Below are 20,104 nucleotides of genomic sequence, written 5' to 3'. Positions count from 1 at the left end.
TCAGTCTCCCAAAGTGCTGGGATTACAGGCATGAGCCACAGCACCCGGCCCAATCATCCCCACTTTAACAAAACAAGGTAGTGAGGCTCAGATACAGAGGGAGATTGGTCTCCAGGGCCACTAGCCCCTAAGGGCAGAACCAGGGTTTGCACCAAGCACTAGGATGTGGGCACAGCCTCACTCTGTAAACCATTCATGACTTGACCTCTCTCTGAGCTGGGGCAAGGGAGTGCACTCTGGGAGGGATACAGCCATAAAGCTCCCCAGCTTGGGCAGGCGGGGGGACCTCCCAGCCCCAGCTGAGATACTCGCCTTTAACACCAGACTTCCTTTTCTCCCAGGAGTTTTTCCTAAGCCCTCGCTCTCAGCCCAGCCTGGCCCGGCAGTGTCCCCAGGAGGGGATGTGACCCTACGGTGTCAGACCAAATATGGCTTTGACCAATTTGCTCTGTACAAGGACGGCGACCCTGGACCCTACAGGAACCCCGAGAGATGGTACCGGGCTAGCTTCCCCATCACCACGGTAACCGCTGCCCACAGCGGGACCTACCGCTGCTACAGCTTCTCCAGAAGGGCCCCATACCTGTGGTCGGCCCCCAGTGATCCCCTGGAGCTCGTGGTCACAGGTAGGGGTGTTGCAGACCAAACCTTTCTTCCTCAACCTTTTTAGGTCCTGATAGCCATTCCAAGGGGTGGGGCCCTGGGTGCAAAGGAAACGAGAGGGCAGGAAGCCCCAGGCTTCAGGCAGCTGGGAGGATGTAGGTTTTCCTTTTTTTGATGGAGTCTCACTCTATCATCTAGGCTGGAGTGCAGTGGTGTGATCTCAGCTCACTGCAACCTCCACCTCCCAGGTTCAAGTGATTCTCCTGCCTCAGCCTCCTGAGTAGCTGGGATTACAGGTGTGCGCCACCACACTCAGCTAATTTTTGTATTTTTAGTAGAGATGGGGTTTCACCATGTTGGCCAGGCTGGTCTCGAACTCCTGACCTCAGGTGATCTGCCTGCCTCAACCTCCCAAAGTGCTGGGAGTGCAGGCGTGAGCCACCGCACCTGGCCTCAATTCGATACATTTTAAGAAGTTTTAAAATAAAAAAACAAAACAAAGTTTTTGGAGTTGTACAATCACCACAATCCAATTTTACCAACTTCCATCACTCTAAAAAGACCTCGCGCCCGTCTGTGGTCACTTCCGCTTCCCACTCCCAGCGCCAGGCATCCACCTGTGTACTTTCTTTTTGCATAAATTTGCCTTCTCTGGGCATTTTATATAAATGGAGTCATACACCACATGGTCTTTCGTGACTGGTTTCTTTCACTCAGCATAACGTTTTCAAGGTTCATTCATATGTGTAGAGTGAATCAGTCTTTCATTCTTGCTTTTTAAATTTGTATTTGCAATGGACGAATCACTGTATACGTCTACAGGGTACCATGTGATGTGTTGATGTGTGTATGCACTGTGGAATGATGCTATCCGCTACCTCGCCTGCCAATACCTTACCTACTTTTTTTGGGACAGGGTCTCGGTCACCCAGGATGGAGCGCAGTGGTTTGATCTTGGTTCAGTGCAGCCTCTGCCTCCCAGGTTCTGTGATCCTCCCACCACAGCCTCCCTAGTAGCTGGGACTACAGGTGGGCACCATCATGCCCGGCTATTTTTGTATTTTTTGTAGAGATGGAGTTTCCCATGTTGCCCAGGCTGGTCTTGAACTCCTGGGCTCAAGTGAGCCTCCTGCCTCTGAAAGTGTTGGGATTACAGGCATGAGTCACTACACCTCACCATCTTATAATTTCTTTGTAGTAAGAATGTTTACTGTTTTAGGAATTTTGAAATATACAATGCATTATTATTAACGATGGCTTTGATTTTTTTTTTTTTTTGAGACGGAGTCTTGCTCTGTCGCCAAGGCTGGAATGCAATAGCATGATCTCTGCTCACTGCAGCCTCCGTCTCCCGGGTTCAAGCGTTTCTCCTGCCTCAGCCTCCAGAGTAGCTGAGACTACAGATGCCTGCCACCATGCCTGGCTAATTTTTGTATTTTTAGTAGAGATGGGATTTTACCATATTGGCCAGGATGGTCTCCAACTCCTGACCTCGGGATTTGCCTGGCTCTGCCTCCCAAAACGCTGGGATTACAGGTGTGAGCCCCGCGCCTGGCCTCAAACATCCACAGCAATCCATTGATGTAAGCTACTTTAGACTCATTTTTCGGGTGAGGAAACTAGGGTACAGAGATGTTTTAGTATTTGTTGATGACTCCCATGACCAGAGCATTTTTCTCATTTTCTGATTTCCCAGGAATCTCTGTGACCCCCAGCAGCCAGTTACCAACGGAACCACCTTCGTCTGCCAAAGGTAAGTTCTGCAAGATCCATTCTGGTGCGCGGGGTGTGAGGCACATGGACTCCTTCTCTTGCCTTTCTGCCTAGGTTTGTCAATTTAACTCACTTGTTTCTTTAAGAAACTTGCTTTGTTTTAAAAACCCTTCACTTCAGTTGGGCGCAGTGGCTCATGCTGGTAATCCCAGCACTTTGGGAGGCCAAGGTGGGCAGATCACGAGGTCAGGAGTTCAAGACCAGCCTGGCCAACATGGTGAAAGTGAAACCCTGTCTCTACTAAAAATATAAAAATTAGCCAGGTGTGGTGGCACGCACCTGTAATCCCACCTACTCGGTAGGTCGAGACAGGAGAATTGCTTGAACTCGGGAGGCAGGAGGTTGCAGTGAGCCAAGATCATGCCACTGCACTCTAGCCTGGGCAACAAGAGCGAAACTGTCTCAAAAAAAGGAAAAAAAAAGAAAAGAGGTTTAGGCCGAATGCAGTGGCTTACACCTGTAATCCCAGCATGTTAAGAGGCCAAGGCAGGTGGATCATGAGGTCAGGCATTGGAGACCAGCCTGGCCAATATGAAAATTAGCTGGGCATGGTAGTGTGTGCCTGTAGTCCAAGCTACTCAGGAGGCTGAGGCAGGAGAATCACTTGAACCCGGGAGGCAGAGGTTGCAGTGAGCCATGATTGTGCCACTGCACTCCAATCTGGATGACAGCGAGACACCATCTCAAAAAAAAAAAAAAAAAAAAAAAAAAAGAAAAGAAAGAGGTGTTTAATTGGTTCATGGTTCTGAAGGCTGTATAGGAAGCAGAAGGCTGGCATCTGCTTTTGGGGAGGCCTCAGGAAGCTTACAATCATGGCAGAAGGTGAAGAGGGAGCAGGTGTCTCACATGCTGGGAGAAGGAGCAAGAGAGAGAAAATTGGGACTGGAGGATGTGCCACACTTTGCAATAGTCACATGTTGTGAGAATTCACTCACTATTGTGAGGACAGCACCAAGCAATTGAGGGATCCACCCCCATGATTCAAATACCTCCCACCAGGCCCCATCTCCAACAGTGGGGGGTCATAATCCAATATGGGGTTTGGCGGGCATGTATATTCAAACTATCACATGGCATGCACATACCTAACACACTGAGTTTAAATCAAAGTCAAAACAAGGCTTATTAAGTAGGGAATACTTTCCCCATTGCTTGTTTTTGTCAGGTTTGTCAAAGATCAGATGGTTGTAAATGTGTGGTCTTACTTCTGAGATTTCTATTCTGTTCCATTGGTCTATGTGTCTGTTTTGTAGCAGTACCATTCTGTTTTGGTTACTGTCACCTCGGAGTATAGTTTGAAGTCTGGCAGCCTGATGCTTCCAGCTTTGTTCTTTTTGCTTAGGATTGTCTTGGCTATATGGGTCCTTTTTTGGTTCCATATGAATTTTAAAGTAGTTTTTTTTCTAATTCTATGAAGAATGTCAATCATAGTTCAATGGGACTAACGATTAATCTATAAATTACTTTGGGCAGTATGGCCATTTTCACAATATTGATTCTTCCTATCCATGAAGTGGAATGTTTTTCCATTTGTTTGTATCCTCTCTGATTTCCTTGAAGATGTCCTCCGTTTCACTTATTAGATGTATTCCTAGGTATTTTATTCTTTTTGTAGCAATTGTGAATGGGAGTTCCTTCATGATTTGGCTCTCTGCTTGTCTATTGTTAGCGTATAGAAATGCTTGTGGGCCAGGTGCGGTTGCTCGCGCCTATGATCCCAGCACTTTGGGAAGCTGAGGCGGGTCAAGAGATTGAGACCATCCTGGTCAACATGGTGAAACCCCGTCTCTACTAAAAATACAAAAAATTAGCTGGGCATGGTGGTGCGTGCCTGTAATCACAGCTACTTGGGAGGCTGAGGCAGGAGAATTGCCTGAACCCAGGAGGTGGAGGTTGCAGTGAGCCGAGATCGCGCCATTGCACTCCAGCCTGGGTAACAAGCGCGAAACTCCGTCTCAAAAAAAAAAAAAAAGAAATGCTTGTGATTTTTGCACATTGATTTTGTGTCCTGAGACTTTGCTGAAGTTGCTTATCAGCTTAAGATGCTTTTGGGCTGAGATGATGGGGTTTTCTAGATATAGGATCAGTTCATCTGCACACAAAGATAGTTTGATTTCCTCTCTTCCTGTTTGAATACGCTTTCTTTCTTTCTGTTGCTTTCTTACCCTGGTCAGAACTTCCAATACTATGTTGAATAGGAGTGGGGAGAGAGGGCATCCTTGTATTGTACTGGTTTTCCTGGGAAATGCTTCCAGCTTTGCCCATTCAGTATGAAATTGGCTGTGGGTTAATTAATGGTGCTGGGAGAACTGTCTAGTCATATGCAGAAAATTAAAACCGGACCCTTTCCTTATACAAAAATTAACTCAAGATGGAATAAAGACTCAAATGTAAAACCCAAAACTATAAAAACCCTAGAAGAAAATCTAGGTAATACTATTCAGGACATAGGCCTGGGCAAAGAGCTCACGACAAAAATGTCAAAAGCAGTTGCAACAGAAGCAAAAATTGGCAAATTGGACGTAACTACACTAACGAGCTTCTGCACAGTGAAAGAAACTATCATCAGAGTGAACAGACAACCTACAGCATGGGAGAAAGTTTCTGCAATCTATCCATCTGACAAAGGTCTAATATCAGAATCTACAAGGAGCTTAAACAAATTTACAAGAAAAAACCATTAAAAAGTGGGCGAAGGACATGAACAATCACTTCTCAAAAGAAGGTGCCTATGTAGCCAATAAACATATGAGAGGAAGCTCAACATCACCAATCACTAGAGAAACGCAAATCAAAACACACTGAGACGCCGTCTCACACCAGTCAGAACGCGGATTATTAAAAAGTCGAGAAACAACAGGTGCTGGCGAGGCTGAGGAGAAACAGGAATGCTTTCACGCTGTTGTTGGGAGTGTAAATTACTTCAATCATTGTAGAAGACCGTGTGGCCATTCCTCAAAGAACCAGAATTTTTTTTTTTCCGAATTCCTTGTGAATACAAGAATTTTTTTTTTTTTTTAAGACAGAGTCTTATTCTGTCACCCAGGCTGGAGTGCAGTGGCTTGATCTTGGCTCACTACAGCCTTTGCCTCCCAGGCTCAAGCGATTCTCCTGCCTCAGCCTCCTGAATATCCAGGACTACAGGCACACACCATAACACCTGGGCTAATTTTTTTTTTTGAGATGGAGTTTCACTTTTGTTACCCAGGCTGGAGTGCAACGGCACAATCTCGGCTCACCGCAACCTCTGCCTCCTGAGTTCAGGCAATTCTCCTGCCTCAGCCTCCTGAGTAGCTGGGATTACAGGCACGCACCACCATGCCTAGCTAATTTTTGTATTTTTAATAGAGATGGGGTTTTACCTGCCTGGTCTTGAACTCCTGACCTCAGGTGATCTGCCCATCTTGGCCTCCCAAAGTGCTATGATTACAGGTGTGAGCCACTGCGCCCAGCCAGAAATACCATTTGACCCAGCAATCCTATTACTCATTATATACCGGAAGGACTATAAATCATTGTATTATAAAGATACATGCATGCATATGTTCACTGCAGCACTATTCACAAAAGCAAAGACAGGGACTCAACCCAAATGCCCATCAACAACAGACTCGATGAAAAAAAAGTGCTACATATGCACCATGGAATACTGTGTAGCCATAAAAAGGAATGAAATCATGTCCTTTGCAGGAACATGGATGGAGCTGGAAGCCAAAACAAGGCTTATTAATGCATCTCACAGGAAGAGAAGGAACAAAGACCAAATAATACCCACACTATCATTATGCCAGACAGCTGAGCATAAATTAGGTTTTGCTGAGCTGGTTCCACCATAAAAAGACTCCCAAAATGGTACCCACTGCAACAAGGGCTTAATATGTATGAAGCTACAGAAGCTCCCTGGTTAAGGAAATGGTCTGGCCAGGCGCGGTGGCTCAAGCCTGTAAACCCAGCACTTTGGGAGGCCGAGGCGGGTGGATCACGAGGTCAACAGATCCAGACCATCCTGGTCAACATGGTGAAACCCCGTCTCTACTAAAAATACAAAAAATTAGCTGGGCATGGTGGTGCACGCCTGTAATCCCAGCTACTCAGGAGGCTGAGGCAGGAGAATTGCCTGAACCCAGAAGGCAGAGGTTGCAGTGAGCCGAGATTGTGCCATTACACTCCAGCCTGGGCAACAAGAGCGAAACTCCATCTCAAAAAAAAAAAAAATGGTCTTAGTAGGAAGGTAGATATCCTGTGTTCAGAGGCTAATATGAGCTCATTTTTCCTCTGAGCTCATGAAAATGCTGGCCCACGTCGTCTTCTTCAAATTCAGTTGTAACTCACATACCATAAAATTTACCATGCCGAGGGGGGACTTCCGCCAAGATGGCCCAATAGGAACAGCTCCAGTCTGCAGTACCCAGCGAGAGCAACGCAGAAGGGGAGTGATCTCCATATTTCCAACTGAGGTACCAGGTTCATCTCACTAGAACTGGCTGGACAGTGGGTGTAGCCCAGGAGGGTTAACCGAAGCAAGGTGGGGTGTCACCTCACTCAGGAAGCCCAAGGGGCCAGCGAACCCCCTCTTCTAGCCAAGGGAAGAAGAGGGGCCAGCGAACCCTCTCTCTTAGCCAAGGGAAGCCATTACACTCTGGCACTCTGGCTCCGATACTGTGCTTTTCCCATGGTCTTCACAACCCACAGACCAGGAGACTCCCTCTGTTGCCTACAACACCAGCGCCCCAGGTTTCCAGCACAAAAGTGGGCAGCTGCTTTAGTTGTGGCAGATGCCAGTGGTGCCTGGAACCAGTGAGAGCTGCTCATTCCCCTGAAAAATGGGGCTGAAGCCAGGGAGCCAAGCGATCTTCCTGGTCCCACCCCCAGGAAGACCAGCAAGCTAACATCCGCAGGCTTGAGATTCTCACAGCCAGCACAGCAGTCTGAGATCGACCACGGATGTTCGAGCTTGGAGGGGTGAGGGGTGTCTGCCATTACTGAGGCCCAGGTAGTGTAAACTCGTTTGTGTAAACACGGCAATTGGGCAGAGCCCAAGGCAGCTCAGCAAAGTCTCTCCAGGCAGATTGTAACTAGACTCCCTTCTTGCTGGGCAGGGTATCACTGAAAAAAGGCAGCAGCCAGTCAGGGACTTATAAATAAAGCCCCCACCTTTCTGGGACAGGGCACCTGGGAAAAGGGGCAGTTGTGGGTTCTACTTCAGCAGAGTTAAACGTCCCTGCCCAGCAGCTCTGCAGTGAGCAATGGATTTCCGAGCACAGCACTTGAGCTCCAGTAACGGACAGACTGCCTGCTCAAGTGGCTCCCTGACCACCATGTATCCTAAGAGACACCTCATACAGGAGAGCTCTGGCTGACATCTGGTGGGTGCCCTTCTGGAACGAAGCTAGCAGAGGAAGGAACAGGCAGCAATCTTTGCTGCTCTGCAGCCCCCGTGGGTGATTCCCAGGCAAGCAGGGTCTGGAGTGGACCTCCAGCAGACCTGCAGCAGAGGGGCCTGTCAGAAGGAAAACTAACAAACAGAAAGAAATGGCTTCAACATCAACAGAAAGGATGTCCACTTAGAAACCCCACCCAAAAGTCACCAACTACAAAGACCAAAGGTAGATAAATCCATGAACACGGGAAGAAACCAGCACAAAAAGGCTGAAATCACCAAAAACCAGAATGCCTCTTCTCCTCCAAGGGATCACATCTCCTCACCAGCAAAGGAACAAAACTGGATGGAGAATGAGTTTGATGAATTGACAGAAGCGGGCTTCAGAAGGTGGGTGATAACAAACTTCTCTGAGCTAAAGAAGCATGTCCTAACTCAATGCAAGGAAATAAGAGCTTGAAAAAAGGTTAGATGAAATGCTAACCAGAATAACCAGCTTAGAGAAGAACAGACAACTTGATGAAAATGAAAAACACAGCACCAAAACTTCGTGAAGCATATACAAGTTTCAGTAGCTGAATTGATCAAGCAGAAGAAAGGATATCAGAGATTGAAGATCAACTCAATGAAATAAAGTGAGAAGGCAAGATTAGAGAAAAAAGAGTGGGAAAAAAAAAGAGAAATAAGAGTGAAAAGAGATAAACAAAGCCTCCAAGCAATATGGAATTATGTAAAAAGACCAAATCTACATTTGACAGGTGTACCTGAATGTGACGGGGAGATGAAACCAAGTAGGAAAACACTCTTCAGGATATTATCCAAGAGAACTTCCCCAACCTAGCAAGGCAGGTCAACATTCAAGTTCAGGAAATACAGAGACCACCACAAAGATATTCCTTAAGAAGAGCAACCCCTAGGCACATAATCGTCATATTCTCCCGGGTTGAAATGGAGGAAAAAATGCTAAGGGCAGCCAGAGAGAAAGGTTGAGTTACCCACAAAGGGAAGCCTATCAGACTCACAGCAGATCTCTCTGCAGAAACCCTACAAGCCAGAAGACAGTGGGAGCCAATATTCAACATCCTTAAAGAAAAGAACTTTCAGGCTGGGTGTGGTGGCTCAAGCCTGTAATCCCAGCACTTTGGGAGGCCGAGGCAGGTGGATCACGAGGTCAAGAGATCGAGACCATCCTGGTCGACATGGTGAAACCCTGTCTCTACTAAAAATACAAAAAATTAGCTGGGCATGGTGGTGCGTGCCTGTAATCCCAGCTACTCAGGAGGCTGAGGCAGGAGAATTGCCTGAACCCAGGAGGCGGAGGTTGCAGTGAGCCGAGATGGTGCCATTGCACTCCAGCCTGGGTAACAAGAGCGAAACTCCGTCTCAAAAAAAAAAAAAAAACAAAAAAAAACTTTCAACCCAGAATTTTATATCCAGCCAAACCAGGCTTCATAAGCAAAGGAGAAATAAAATCCTTTATGAATAAGCAATTGCTGAGACATTTTTGTCACCACCAGACCTGCCTCACAAGAGCTCCTGAAGGAAGCACTAAACGTGGAAAGGAGCAACCAGTACCAGCCACTGCAAAACCAAATTGTAAAGAACACCAACACTATGAAGCAACTGCACCAACTAACGGGCAAAACAACCAGGTAGCATCGAAACAGCAGGATCAGATTCACACATAATCATCTTAACCTTAAATGTAAATGGGCTAAATGCTCCGATCAAAAGACACAGACTGGCAAACTGGATGAAAAGTCAAGAGCCATCAGTGTGCTGTATTCAGGAGACCCATCTCACATGCAGACATACATAGAGTCAAAATAAAGGGACAGAGGAAGATTTACCAAGCAAATGGAGAGCAAAAAAAAGTAGGGCTTGCAATCCTAGTCTCTGATAAAAAGACTTTAAACCAACAAAGACAAAAAAAGACAAAGAAGGGCATTATATAATGGTAAAAGGATCCATGCAACAAGGAGAGCTGACTCTCCTAAATATATATGAACCCAATGCAGGAGCACCCAGATACATAAAGCAAGTTCTTAATAACCTACAAAGAGACTTAGACTCCTGCACAATAATAGTGGGAGACTTTAACACTCCACTGACAATATTAGACAGACCAACAAGACAGAAAATTAACAAGCATATCCAGGACTTGAACTGAGATCTGGACCAAGCAGACCTAATAGACATCCACAGAACTCTCCACCCCAAATCCACAGAATATACATTTTTCTCAGCACCGCACTGCACTTACTCCAAAACTGACCACATAGTTGGAAGTAAATCACTCCTCAGCAAATGCAAGAGAACAGAAATCCTAACAAACCGTCTCTCAGACCACAGTGCAATCAAATTAGAACTCAGGGTTAAGAAACTCACTCAAAACCGCACAACTACATAGAAACTGAACAACCTGCTCCTGAATTAGTACTGGGAAAAAAATGAAATGAAGGCAGAAATAAAGATGTTCTTAGAAACCAATGAGAACGAAGACACAACATACCAGAATCCCAGGAAACATTTAAAGCTGTGTCTGGAGGGAAATTTACAGCACTAAATGCCCACATGAGAAGCGAGGAAAGCTCTAAAATAGACACTCTACCACAACGGTTAAAAGAGCTAGAGGAGCAAGACCAAACACATTCAAAAGCTGACAGAAGACAAGAAATAACTAAGATCAGAATAGAACCCGAGGAGATAGAGACACAAAAAACTCTTCAAAAAATCAGTAAATCCAGGAGCTGGGTTTTTGAAAAGATAAACAAAACAGATAACCTCTAGCCAGACTATTAAAAAAGAAAAGAGAGAAGAACAGAATAGATGCAATACAAAATGATAAAGGGGATATTACCACTGATTCCACAGAAATACAAACTACCATCAGACATTACTACAAACACCTCTGTGCATATAAACCAGTAAATCTAAAAGAAATGGATAAATTCCTGGAAACTTACCCCCTCCCAAGAGTAAACCAGGAAGAAGCTGAATCCCTGAATAGACCAATAACAAGGTCTGAAGTTGAGGCAGCAATTAATAGCTTAATTGCTGGGACCAGACAGGTTCACAGCTGAATTCTACCAGAGGTACAAAGAGGAGCCGGTACAATTTCTTCTGAAACTATTCCAAACAATACAAAAAGAGGGAATCCTCCCTAACTCATTTTATGAGAGCAACATCATCCTGATACCAAAACCTGGCAGAGACACAACTGAGAAAGAAAATTTCAGGCTAATATCCACAATGAACAATGATGCAAAAATTCTCAACAAATTAATGGCAAACCGAATCCAACAGCACATTGAAAAGCTTATCCAGGCCTAGCACGGTGGCTCATGCCTATAATCCCAGCACTTTGGGAGGCCGAGGTGGGTGGATCATGAGGTTGAGAGATCGAGACCATCCTGATCAACATGGTGAAACCCCGTCTCTACTAAAAATACAAAAATTATCTGGGCATGGTGGCTCGTGCCTGTACTACATCCCAGCTACTCGGGAGGGTGAGGCAGGAGAATTGCTTGAACCCAGAAGGCGGAGGTTGCGGTGAGCCGAGATTGCACCATTGCACTCCAGCCTGGGTAACAACAGCGAAACTCCGTATCAAAAAAGAAAAAAAAAAAAAAAAAAAAGCTTATCCATCACGATCAAGTCAGCTTCATCCCTGGGATACAAGGCTGTTTCAACATATGCAAATCTATAAATGTAATCCATCACATAAACAGAACCAGAGACAAAAACCATATGATTATCTCAATAGATGCAGAGAAGGCCTTTGACAAAATTCAACAGCTCTTTATGCCAAAAACAAAAACTCTCCCTAAACTAGGTATTGATGGAATGTATCTCAAAATAATAAGAGCTATTTATGACAAACCCACAGCCAATATCATACTGAATGGGCAAAAACTGGAAGCATTCCCTTTGAAAACTGGCACAAGACAAGGATGCCCTCTCTCACCACTCCTATTCAACATAGTATTGGAAGTTCTGGCCAGAGCAATCAGGCAAGAAAAAGAAATGAAGGGTATTCAGTTAGGAAAAGAGGAAGTCAAATTGTCTCTATTTGCAGATGACATGATTGTATATTTAGAAGACCCCATCTTCTCAGCCCAAAATCTCCTTGAGCTGATAAGTAACTTCAGCAAAGTCTCAGGATACAAAATCAATATGCAAAAATCACAAGCATTCCTATACACCAATAACAGAGAGCCAAAATCATGAGTGAACTCAAATTCATAATTGCTACAAAGAGAGTAAAACACCTAGGAATACAGCTAACAAGGGATGTGAAGGACCTCTTTAAGGAGAACTACAAACCACTGCTCAAAGAAATGAGAGAGAACACAAACAGATAGAAAAATACTCCATGCTCGGCCAGGTGCGGTGGCTCACGCCTGTAATCCCAGCACTTTGGGAGGCCGAGGCAGGTGGATCATGAGGTCAAGAGATCGAGACCATCCTGGTCAACAAGGTGAAACCCCGTCTCTACTAAAAATACAAAAATTATCTGGTCATGGTGGTGCGTGCCTGTAATCCCAGCTACTCAGGAGGCTGAGGCAGGAGAATTGCCCGAACCCAGGAGGCGGAGGTTGCAGTGAGCCGAGATCACGCCATTGCACTCCAGTCTGGGTAACGACAGCGAAGCTCTGTCTCGGGGGAAAAAAAAAAAAAAAGAAATAGAAATACCATTTGACCCAGCAATCCCATTATTGGGTATATACCCAAAGGATTATAAAACATTATATTATAAAGACACATGCACATGTATGTTTAATATGGCACGGTTTACAATAGCAAAGACTTGGAACCAACCTAAATGCCAATCAAAGATAGACTGGATAAGGAAAATGTGGCACATATACACCATGGAATACTATGCAGCCATAAACAAAGATGAGCTCATGTCCTTTGCAAGGACATGGATCAAGCTGGAAAGCATCATTCTCAGTGGACTGACACAGGAACTGAAAACCAAACACTGCATGTTCTTACTCCTAAGTGGGTGTTGAACAATGAGAACACATGGACACAGGGAGGGGAACATCACACAGTGGGGGCCTGTCGGGGAGTTTGAGGGGTAGGGGAGGGATAGCAAGGGGTGGGGGGATTGGGGAGAAATACCTAATGTAAATGATGGGGGGATGGAGGCAGCAAAGCACCAAGGCACATGTAGACCTATGTAACAAACCTGCACGTTCTGCACATGTGCCCCAGAACTTAAAGTGTAATAAAAACTGTACCATGACAACTAGGATGGCCACGATGAAAGCAAAGCAGACGAACAAGCAGCACTGGGGAGGGTTTGTAAGAAGCTTCCTGTGTCGCTGGTGGGAATATAACATGGCGCAGCGGCTTTGAAAACCAGTCTGGTAGTTCCTCAAAGAGCAAAACACAGAGTTACTATATGACCCCGTGATGCCACCACCCCGAGGTGTGTACCCAAGAGAACAGAAAACATATGTCCACACAAAACCTTGTATGTGAAACAGAGTTACTATATGACCCCGTGATGCTGCCACCCCGAGGTGTGTACCCAAGAGAACAGAAAACATATGTCCACACAAAACCCTGTATGTCAATGTTCACAGCAACAATATGCATAATAGCAAAACGTGGAAAAACCCAAATGTCCATCAACTGATGAACAGCTCTGAGTCTTACTAAGCCACCGATGGAAGATAAGTCTCACGCCTGTAATCCCAGCACTTTGGGAGGCCGAGGCGGGTGGATCATGAGGTCAAGAGATCGAGACCATCCTGGTCAACATGGTGAAACCCTGTCTCTACTAAAAATACAAAAATTAGCTGGGCATGGTGGCGCGTACCTGTAATCCCAGCTACTCGGGAGGCTGAGGCAGGAGAATTGCCTGAACCCAGGAGGCAGAGGTTGCGGTGAGCCGAGATCGTGCCATTGCACTCCAGCCTGGGTAACAAGAGTGAAATTCCGTCTCAAAAAAAAAAAAAAAGTCTTATACATTTTGAATTTGTCTGTCTTCAATGTCTGTGCAGTGTCCGTCAGAGAGAAAGGGGTTTCAGGGAGCCTAGATATTTCACAAGGGCAATGGAGGTATCTAGGGGATATAGGGAGCCACGAGGAAGACCTAACATTGTTTTGCTTTCTTGTAATTCTCCTGAGCATTCCCAGAGGCCACCAGTAAACTGATCATCTCACTCACAAACAAAGTCTTCACAACTGGTGAGTAACCAGGCATTGCATGCTCAGCAGAAAGGAGCGTGAGGACAGAGCTCTCTCTTCCACTGCCTAAGCCTAGAGGCTTTTCATCGCTTCACCACACTGTCTGTCTCTTCCCAAGAAGGTCCTTGGTGTGAGGATGGAGCATGGCTGTGGAGTGGAGTTCTGGGGTTCAGGAGGAGGAGCATTTTGGGTAATGGAGCCATTTCTTCCTTCCTTCCCTCCTTCCTTATTTTTTTTTAAGACAGAGACTCCCTCTGTCAAGCAGGCTGGAGTAGTGGCCTGATCTCGGCTCACTGCAACCTCCATCTCCTAGGTTCAAGTGATTCTCCTTCCTCAGTCTCACGAGTAGCCACCACACCCAGCTAATTTTTGTATTTTTTAGTAGAGATGGGGTTTCACCATATTGGCCAGTCTGGTCTTGAACTTCTGACCTCGTGATCCACCTGCCTCGGCCTTCCAAAGTGCTGGGATTACAGGTGTGAGCCACCGTGCCTGGCCAATGGGGCCATTTCAAAGATGGCAGAGCAAGGCTGTGATGGGAAGACTGCTGCCCTTCCCTATGCACCACTCCCAGGATAACAAGGCTGTGATGGGAAGACTGCTGCCCATCCCTACGCACTGCTCCCAGGATAACGAGGCTGTGATGGGAAGACTGCTGCCGGTCCCTACGCACCACTCCCAGGATAAAGTCCTAGGCCTTCTGACTTGGCTGTGATCCAAGGATTTAATCTTGCTCCTCCCTGTGTCCATATAGAGCCCATGGTCTAGCCACACACAGAGGGTAGGTGCCTGGACACCGTACATCTAACCACTCCAGTGCTCTGCGGATACGCCTTCCTCACACTGCAGTTTCTTCCCCCTTGCTTTTCCTGGGAAGTGTCATTTCCTTCCAGACTAATAAACACCTTCACAGATTCCCTGATAACAGGCTAGCTATCTCCGCTGGGCCCACGTGACTCTGGCTTTCATGAGGCCCCTGATCGCAGAGGGTTCTAACCCTATGGTGGGCTCCTTCCCTATCTTCAGTTCAGGACCTCCCGGTCACCCTCAGGATGCAGTTCCAATTGTTCAGCTTGCTGTTCCATGAGCTTAGACACTCAGCCGCTGCTGATCCCTCCAATCCTGTCTGCATACCTTCCATGCAGTCCCCGTGCTGTTCTCAGCCACACACAGGCACCTGAAGCTCTTCTGGAGGCTCCCTATCCTCTCCTGCCTCTGCACCCAAGCCACTTGCTTTTCCTTTCCTTCCATTTCCCCATGGCACCGATTCCTCAAGAAAACCTTGACCATCCAGGCTGCATTGGTGGTTTTCTCTGCTCTTGCTCAGTGTCCTGTGGGCTGACTGTTACAGCAAATTTCACAGTATATTACAAGGATCGCTTTGCCTGTCATCCCAGCACTTTGGGAGGCCAAGGTGGGCGGATCACCTGAGGTCTGGAGTTCGAGACCAGCCTGGCCAGCATGGTGAAACCTATTCTTTACTAAAAATACAAAAATCTCTACTGGGGGTTAAGAATTGGGCATTGGCCGGGCGCAGTGGCTCACGCCTATAATCCCAGCACTTTGGGAGGCCAAGGAGGGTGGATTACAAGGTCAAGAGATCGAGACGATCCTGGTCAACATGGTGAAACCCCGTCTCTACTAAAAATACAAAAATTAGCTGGGCATGGTGGTGCGTGCCTGTAATCCCAGCTACTCAGGAGGCTGAGGCAGGAGAATTGCTTGAACCCGGAAGGTGGAGGTTGCAGTGAGCCGAGATCACGCCATTGCACTCCAGCCTGGGTAACAAGAGCGAAACTCTGTCTCAAAAAAAAAAAAAACAAAAAAAGAATTGGGCATTAAAATCAGGTGGCTCATGCCTGTAATCCCAACACTTTGGGAGGCTGAGGTGGGCAGATCACCTGAGGTCAGGAGTTCAAGGCCAACCTGGCCAACATGGTGAAACCCCATCTCTACTAAAAAAACGTAAAAATTAGCTGGGCATGGTGGTGTGTGTGTGTAGTCCCATCTACTTGAGAGGCTGAGGCAGGAGAGTTGCTTGAACCCAGGAGGCCAAGGTTGGAGACAAGATTGTGCCACCACACTCCAGCCTGGGCAACAGAGCAAGACTCCATCTCAAGAAAAAAAAATACAAAGACTAGCAGTGTGTGATGGCACACACCTGTAATTCCAGCTACTGTGGAGGCTTAGGCAGGAGAATTGCCTGAACCCGGGAGGTGGAGGTTACAGTGAGCCAAGATCACACCACTACACTCCAGCCTGGGTAATAGAGTGAGGAAAAAAAAAAAAGCCCAGGCATGGTGGCTCGTGCCTGAAATTCCAGCACTTTGGGAGGCTAATGTGGGTGGATCACTTGAGGTCAGGAGAGACAAGCCTGGTCAACATGGTGAAACCCTGTCTCTACTAAAAATAAGAAAATTAGCTGGGCGTGGTGGTGGGTGCCGTGCCTGTAATCCTAGCTATTTGGGAGGCTGAGGCAGGAGAATCGCTTGAACCCAGGAGGTGGAGGCTGCAGTGAGCTGAGATCACGCCACTGCACTCCAGCCTGGGTGACAGAGCGAGATCCCAACTTGACACACACACACACACACACACACACACACACACACACACACACACACATCCCCGCTTTCCCGCTTTACTTCTTGGTCTCCTCCAATAGCCTGGGAACTGCAGGTGGACAGTGTCTTGTTAATATTTGGGTTCGTGAGGCGCAGCACATGGCTGCGTACCTGGCTTGTCTCAGGAGATGCTTGAGGAATAGAGAGCTGACATGTATGAGGTGCTCATTATATGTCAAGCAGCGTGCTTTGTTTTACTGCCATTATCATCTTGACTTTCACACCAACCTATAAGGGATATCATTAATTTTACCGGACACATAGGAGGGAAAACTGCTTCACAGATGCTGATAAGTGATAGCCTTGGGTGTCAAATCTGGACAGGCTGATTCTTTAGTTCATGCTTTTTTTTTGAGATACGGTCTTGCTCTGGTTCCCAGGCTGGAGTGCAGTGGAGCAATCCTGGCTCACTGCAGCCTCAACCTCTCAGGGCTCAGGTGATCTTCCTGCCTCAGCCCCCACTGAGTAGCTGGGATTATAGGCATGTGTCATCATACCAGGCTAATTTTTGTATTTTTTGTAGAGATAGGATTTTTCCAAGTTGCTTAGGCTGGTCTTGAACTCTTGGACTCAAGCCATCCTCCTGCCTCAGCCTCCCAAAGTGCTGGGATTACAGGGGTGAGCCACTGTGCCCAGCCCATGCTCTGTAATAAGGAATTCTGCCTCCCAAGTGTGTGTGTTAAGGGTAGGGACAGTGATGGGGGAGGGAATATGGTTTCATTTCACACTTAGCCTTTTTTTGGTTCCCAGAGACTTCTAGGAGTATCACCACCAGTCCAAAGGAGTCAGGCTCTCCAGCTGGTGAGTCATCCTCTCCAGACCCTCTCCCTTCTCACCCAAAGCCAACTCCTTTCTCTATACAGAAACTGCAGCTCTGAGATCTTGGGTTCCAGTGTGTAGAGAGAAGGCGGAATATCAGTGTATGGGGTTCAGAATTGGGCATTAAGTTCAGCTGGGAAGGTTGAGATTTTCTGAAGGGTCAGAGAAAGAGATTCCATCTCTTCCCCGCCCCTTATAACTGTCTTCTCTTTTGCAACGCATTGGCTAACAAGGCAGCATGTGTCTGGGAAGGGGTTGTCTCAGAGCCCTGTGACGGCACATGAGGGAGAGGTGCTACTTAGAGAATTGGGGTCATCTTGCCCTGACTCCTACTGGGGAGTGGGGGAACCCTCCAGGAAAGAGAATGGCATCCCAGCTGGTAGAGGATAATAGGATCTCTGAGAAGCCCAAGATGTGGCTTGGAGGGGGTCCTGGAGATGGGCTTCTTCACCTGCTCCTGCCTCTCCTCATTCCTCCAGGTCCTTCCCGCCAGTACTACACCAAGGGCAACCTGGTCCGGATATGCCTCGGAGCTGTGATCCTAATACTCCTGGCGGGATTTCTGGCAGAGGACTGGCACAGCCGGAGGAAGCGCCCGCGGCACAGGGTCAGGGCTATGCAGAGGCCACTCCCACCCCTCCCACAGCCCCGGAAATCTCACGGGAGTCAGGATGGAGGTCGACCAGATGTTCACAGCCACGGGTTCTCCTCATAACCAGTGAACCCCAGGCATGGTCATATCCAAGGGATGGATCATGGCATGGGACACAACTCAAACACTGTGGTGTACGTGGAGCATGGGAGCAGGAGGGTTGAGGCTACAGCTTGGAAAGGAGGCCATGTTGCCTCCTCCTGGTGCTCCATCAAGGAGCCGTTCAGCTAGTGTCTGCCTGGCTCCCTGTCCGAGGACGCCCTCCATTTGGGATGGGAGGAGTCTCCTCCCTGCACACTGTGGATCACATGGTACCCTGGCTGGACCACATACCAGCCTCTTTCTTCAACCTTCTGTAATACGGGCTCCAGATGAATCTCTAACGTTCCCAGCTCTCACGGCCGACTCTGTTCCATCCTCTGCGCAGAACCCTCCATGCTTCCCCTTGGCCCTCTGTGCTCATCTGGTTTTCCCCAGAAACACTCACCCCAACTCCATCTTCCACTGCAGTCTAACTCACTCCTCTCATTTCTTAGAACAGGCCTTGCGGGCAGTTTGGGTATGTCGTTCATTTTCATTAGTGTAAAACTAGCCTGTTGATTGCTTTCCTGCACTTTAGAAAACAAGATCAGCCTGTGCGACACGGTGAAACCCCATCTCTACCACAACAAAACAAAACAGAAAACAAAAATCGGCCAGGTGTGGTGATGCATGCCTATAGTCCCAGCAACTCCGGGGGCTGAGGTGGGAGAAGGGTTTGAGTCCGGGAGGCAGAGGTTGCAGTGAGCTGAGATCACACCGCTGCACTCCAGCCTGAGTGACAGAGCCCGACCTTATCTCAAAAAATAAAGTGATGAATATGCTAATTATCCCATCTGATCATAACACATGGTATATATGTATTGAAATATTGTTATCTACCCCATAAATATGTACAATTATGTATAAATTTTTAAAATAAAAATAAAATAAGATAATGCACCATCTCCACCCCTCTCATAATTACTTTCTGAAGGAAATGTTAGGTCTTCTCAAAGTAGAGTTCTACATTTATTATGGCATTTAGGCATTTCTTGATCATCTAATGAGTGTAAAACTATACCACTGCACGAGGTACAGTGGATCACGTCTGTAATCCTAGCACTTTGGGTGGGCAAGGCAGGAGGATCACTTAAGCCGAGGAGTTCAAGACCAGCCTGGGCAGCATAGTGAGACCCCCATCTCCACTAAAAATAAAGAAGAGAAAAAGTTTTTTTAAAAAGGAAAAGAATGGCTGGGAATGGTGGCTTACGCCTGTCATCCCAGCACTTTAGGAGCCTGAGATGGGTGGATCACTTGGGAAAAGACAGGACGGCAGACAGAAGCTTCAGGATGACAGCTGTGAATCCGGGCTAGTGAGCACACAGCTTAGGTGCAGCGGGAATGGGAAGGTTGCTTAGAGAAAACTTCAAATGTAATAATGGGTCAATTACTTGTCTTAACATAGTGGAAAATCATACTGAGAAGCTATTAGAAGAAAGAGGAAAAATAATTATAGAGGTCAAGTAAACTAAGTAGATTTTAAAAAGACAAGTATAGCCTGGGCACGGTGGCTTACATCTGTAATCTCAGCACTTTGGGAGGCTGAGGCAGGATTGCCTGAGCCCAGAAGTTTCAGACTAGCTTGGACGCCATTGTGAAACACCACCTCATATACAAAAAACACAAAAATTAGCTGGGTATGGTAGCACGTGCCTACTCTCAGGTACTCAGAAGACGGAGGATGTGGATCACCTGAACCCAGGGAGGATGAGGATCACCTGAGCCCAGAGAGGATGGGGAAGACCTGAGTCCAGGGAGGATGGGGATCACCTGAGCCCAGGGAGGATGAGGATCACCTGAGCCCAGGGAGGATGAGGATCACCTGAGCCCAGGGAGGTTGAGGCTGCAGTGAGCCACGACTGCACCACTGCTCTCAAGCCTAGCTGACAGAGTGAGGCCCTGCCTCAAAAGAAAATGAAAATGACAAATATAAACTTTAGGGGAAGGAAAAAAAAATAAAGGAAGCAAGTT

General features: G+C 47.0%; 1 protein-coding gene across 3 annotated transcripts in view; it reads left to right on the top strand.

Annotated features, from left to right (window-relative positions):
* Window positions 1–19,026, top strand: part of GP6 (glycoprotein VI platelet) — a 29,777-nt gene extending 10,751 nt beyond the window's left edge. The window contains exons 4-8 of one of the 3 annotated variants that reach the window (XM_035285370.3): window positions 342–626; window positions 2,300–2,356; window positions 13,910–13,960; window positions 17,332–17,382; window positions 17,880–19,026. In XM_035285370.3, coding sequence (XP_035141261.3) covers window positions 342–626; window positions 2,300–2,356; window positions 13,910–13,960; window positions 17,332–17,382; window positions 17,880–18,115 — 680 coding nt within the window. In that variant the 3' untranslated portion in view covers window positions 18,116–19,026. Of the gene's footprint in view, window positions 1–341; window positions 627–2,299; window positions 2,357–13,900; window positions 13,961–17,331; window positions 17,637–17,879 lie in introns of those variants that run through there. The other 2 variants (XM_035285369.3, XM_054250099.2) reach the window with 2 other exon arrangements.
* Window positions 19,027–20,104: the final 1,078 nt, after the last annotated feature.

The sequence above is a fragment of the Callithrix jacchus genome, chromosome 22, assembly GCF_049354715.1.
Source record: "Callithrix jacchus isolate 240 chromosome 22, calJac240_pri, whole genome shotgun sequence".
NCBI lineage: Eukaryota > Metazoa > Chordata > Mammalia > Primates > Cebidae > Callithrix > Callithrix jacchus.
The sequence above is the reverse complement of the archived record's forward strand: the minus strand, read 5'-3'. Positions and strand labels throughout refer to the sequence as shown.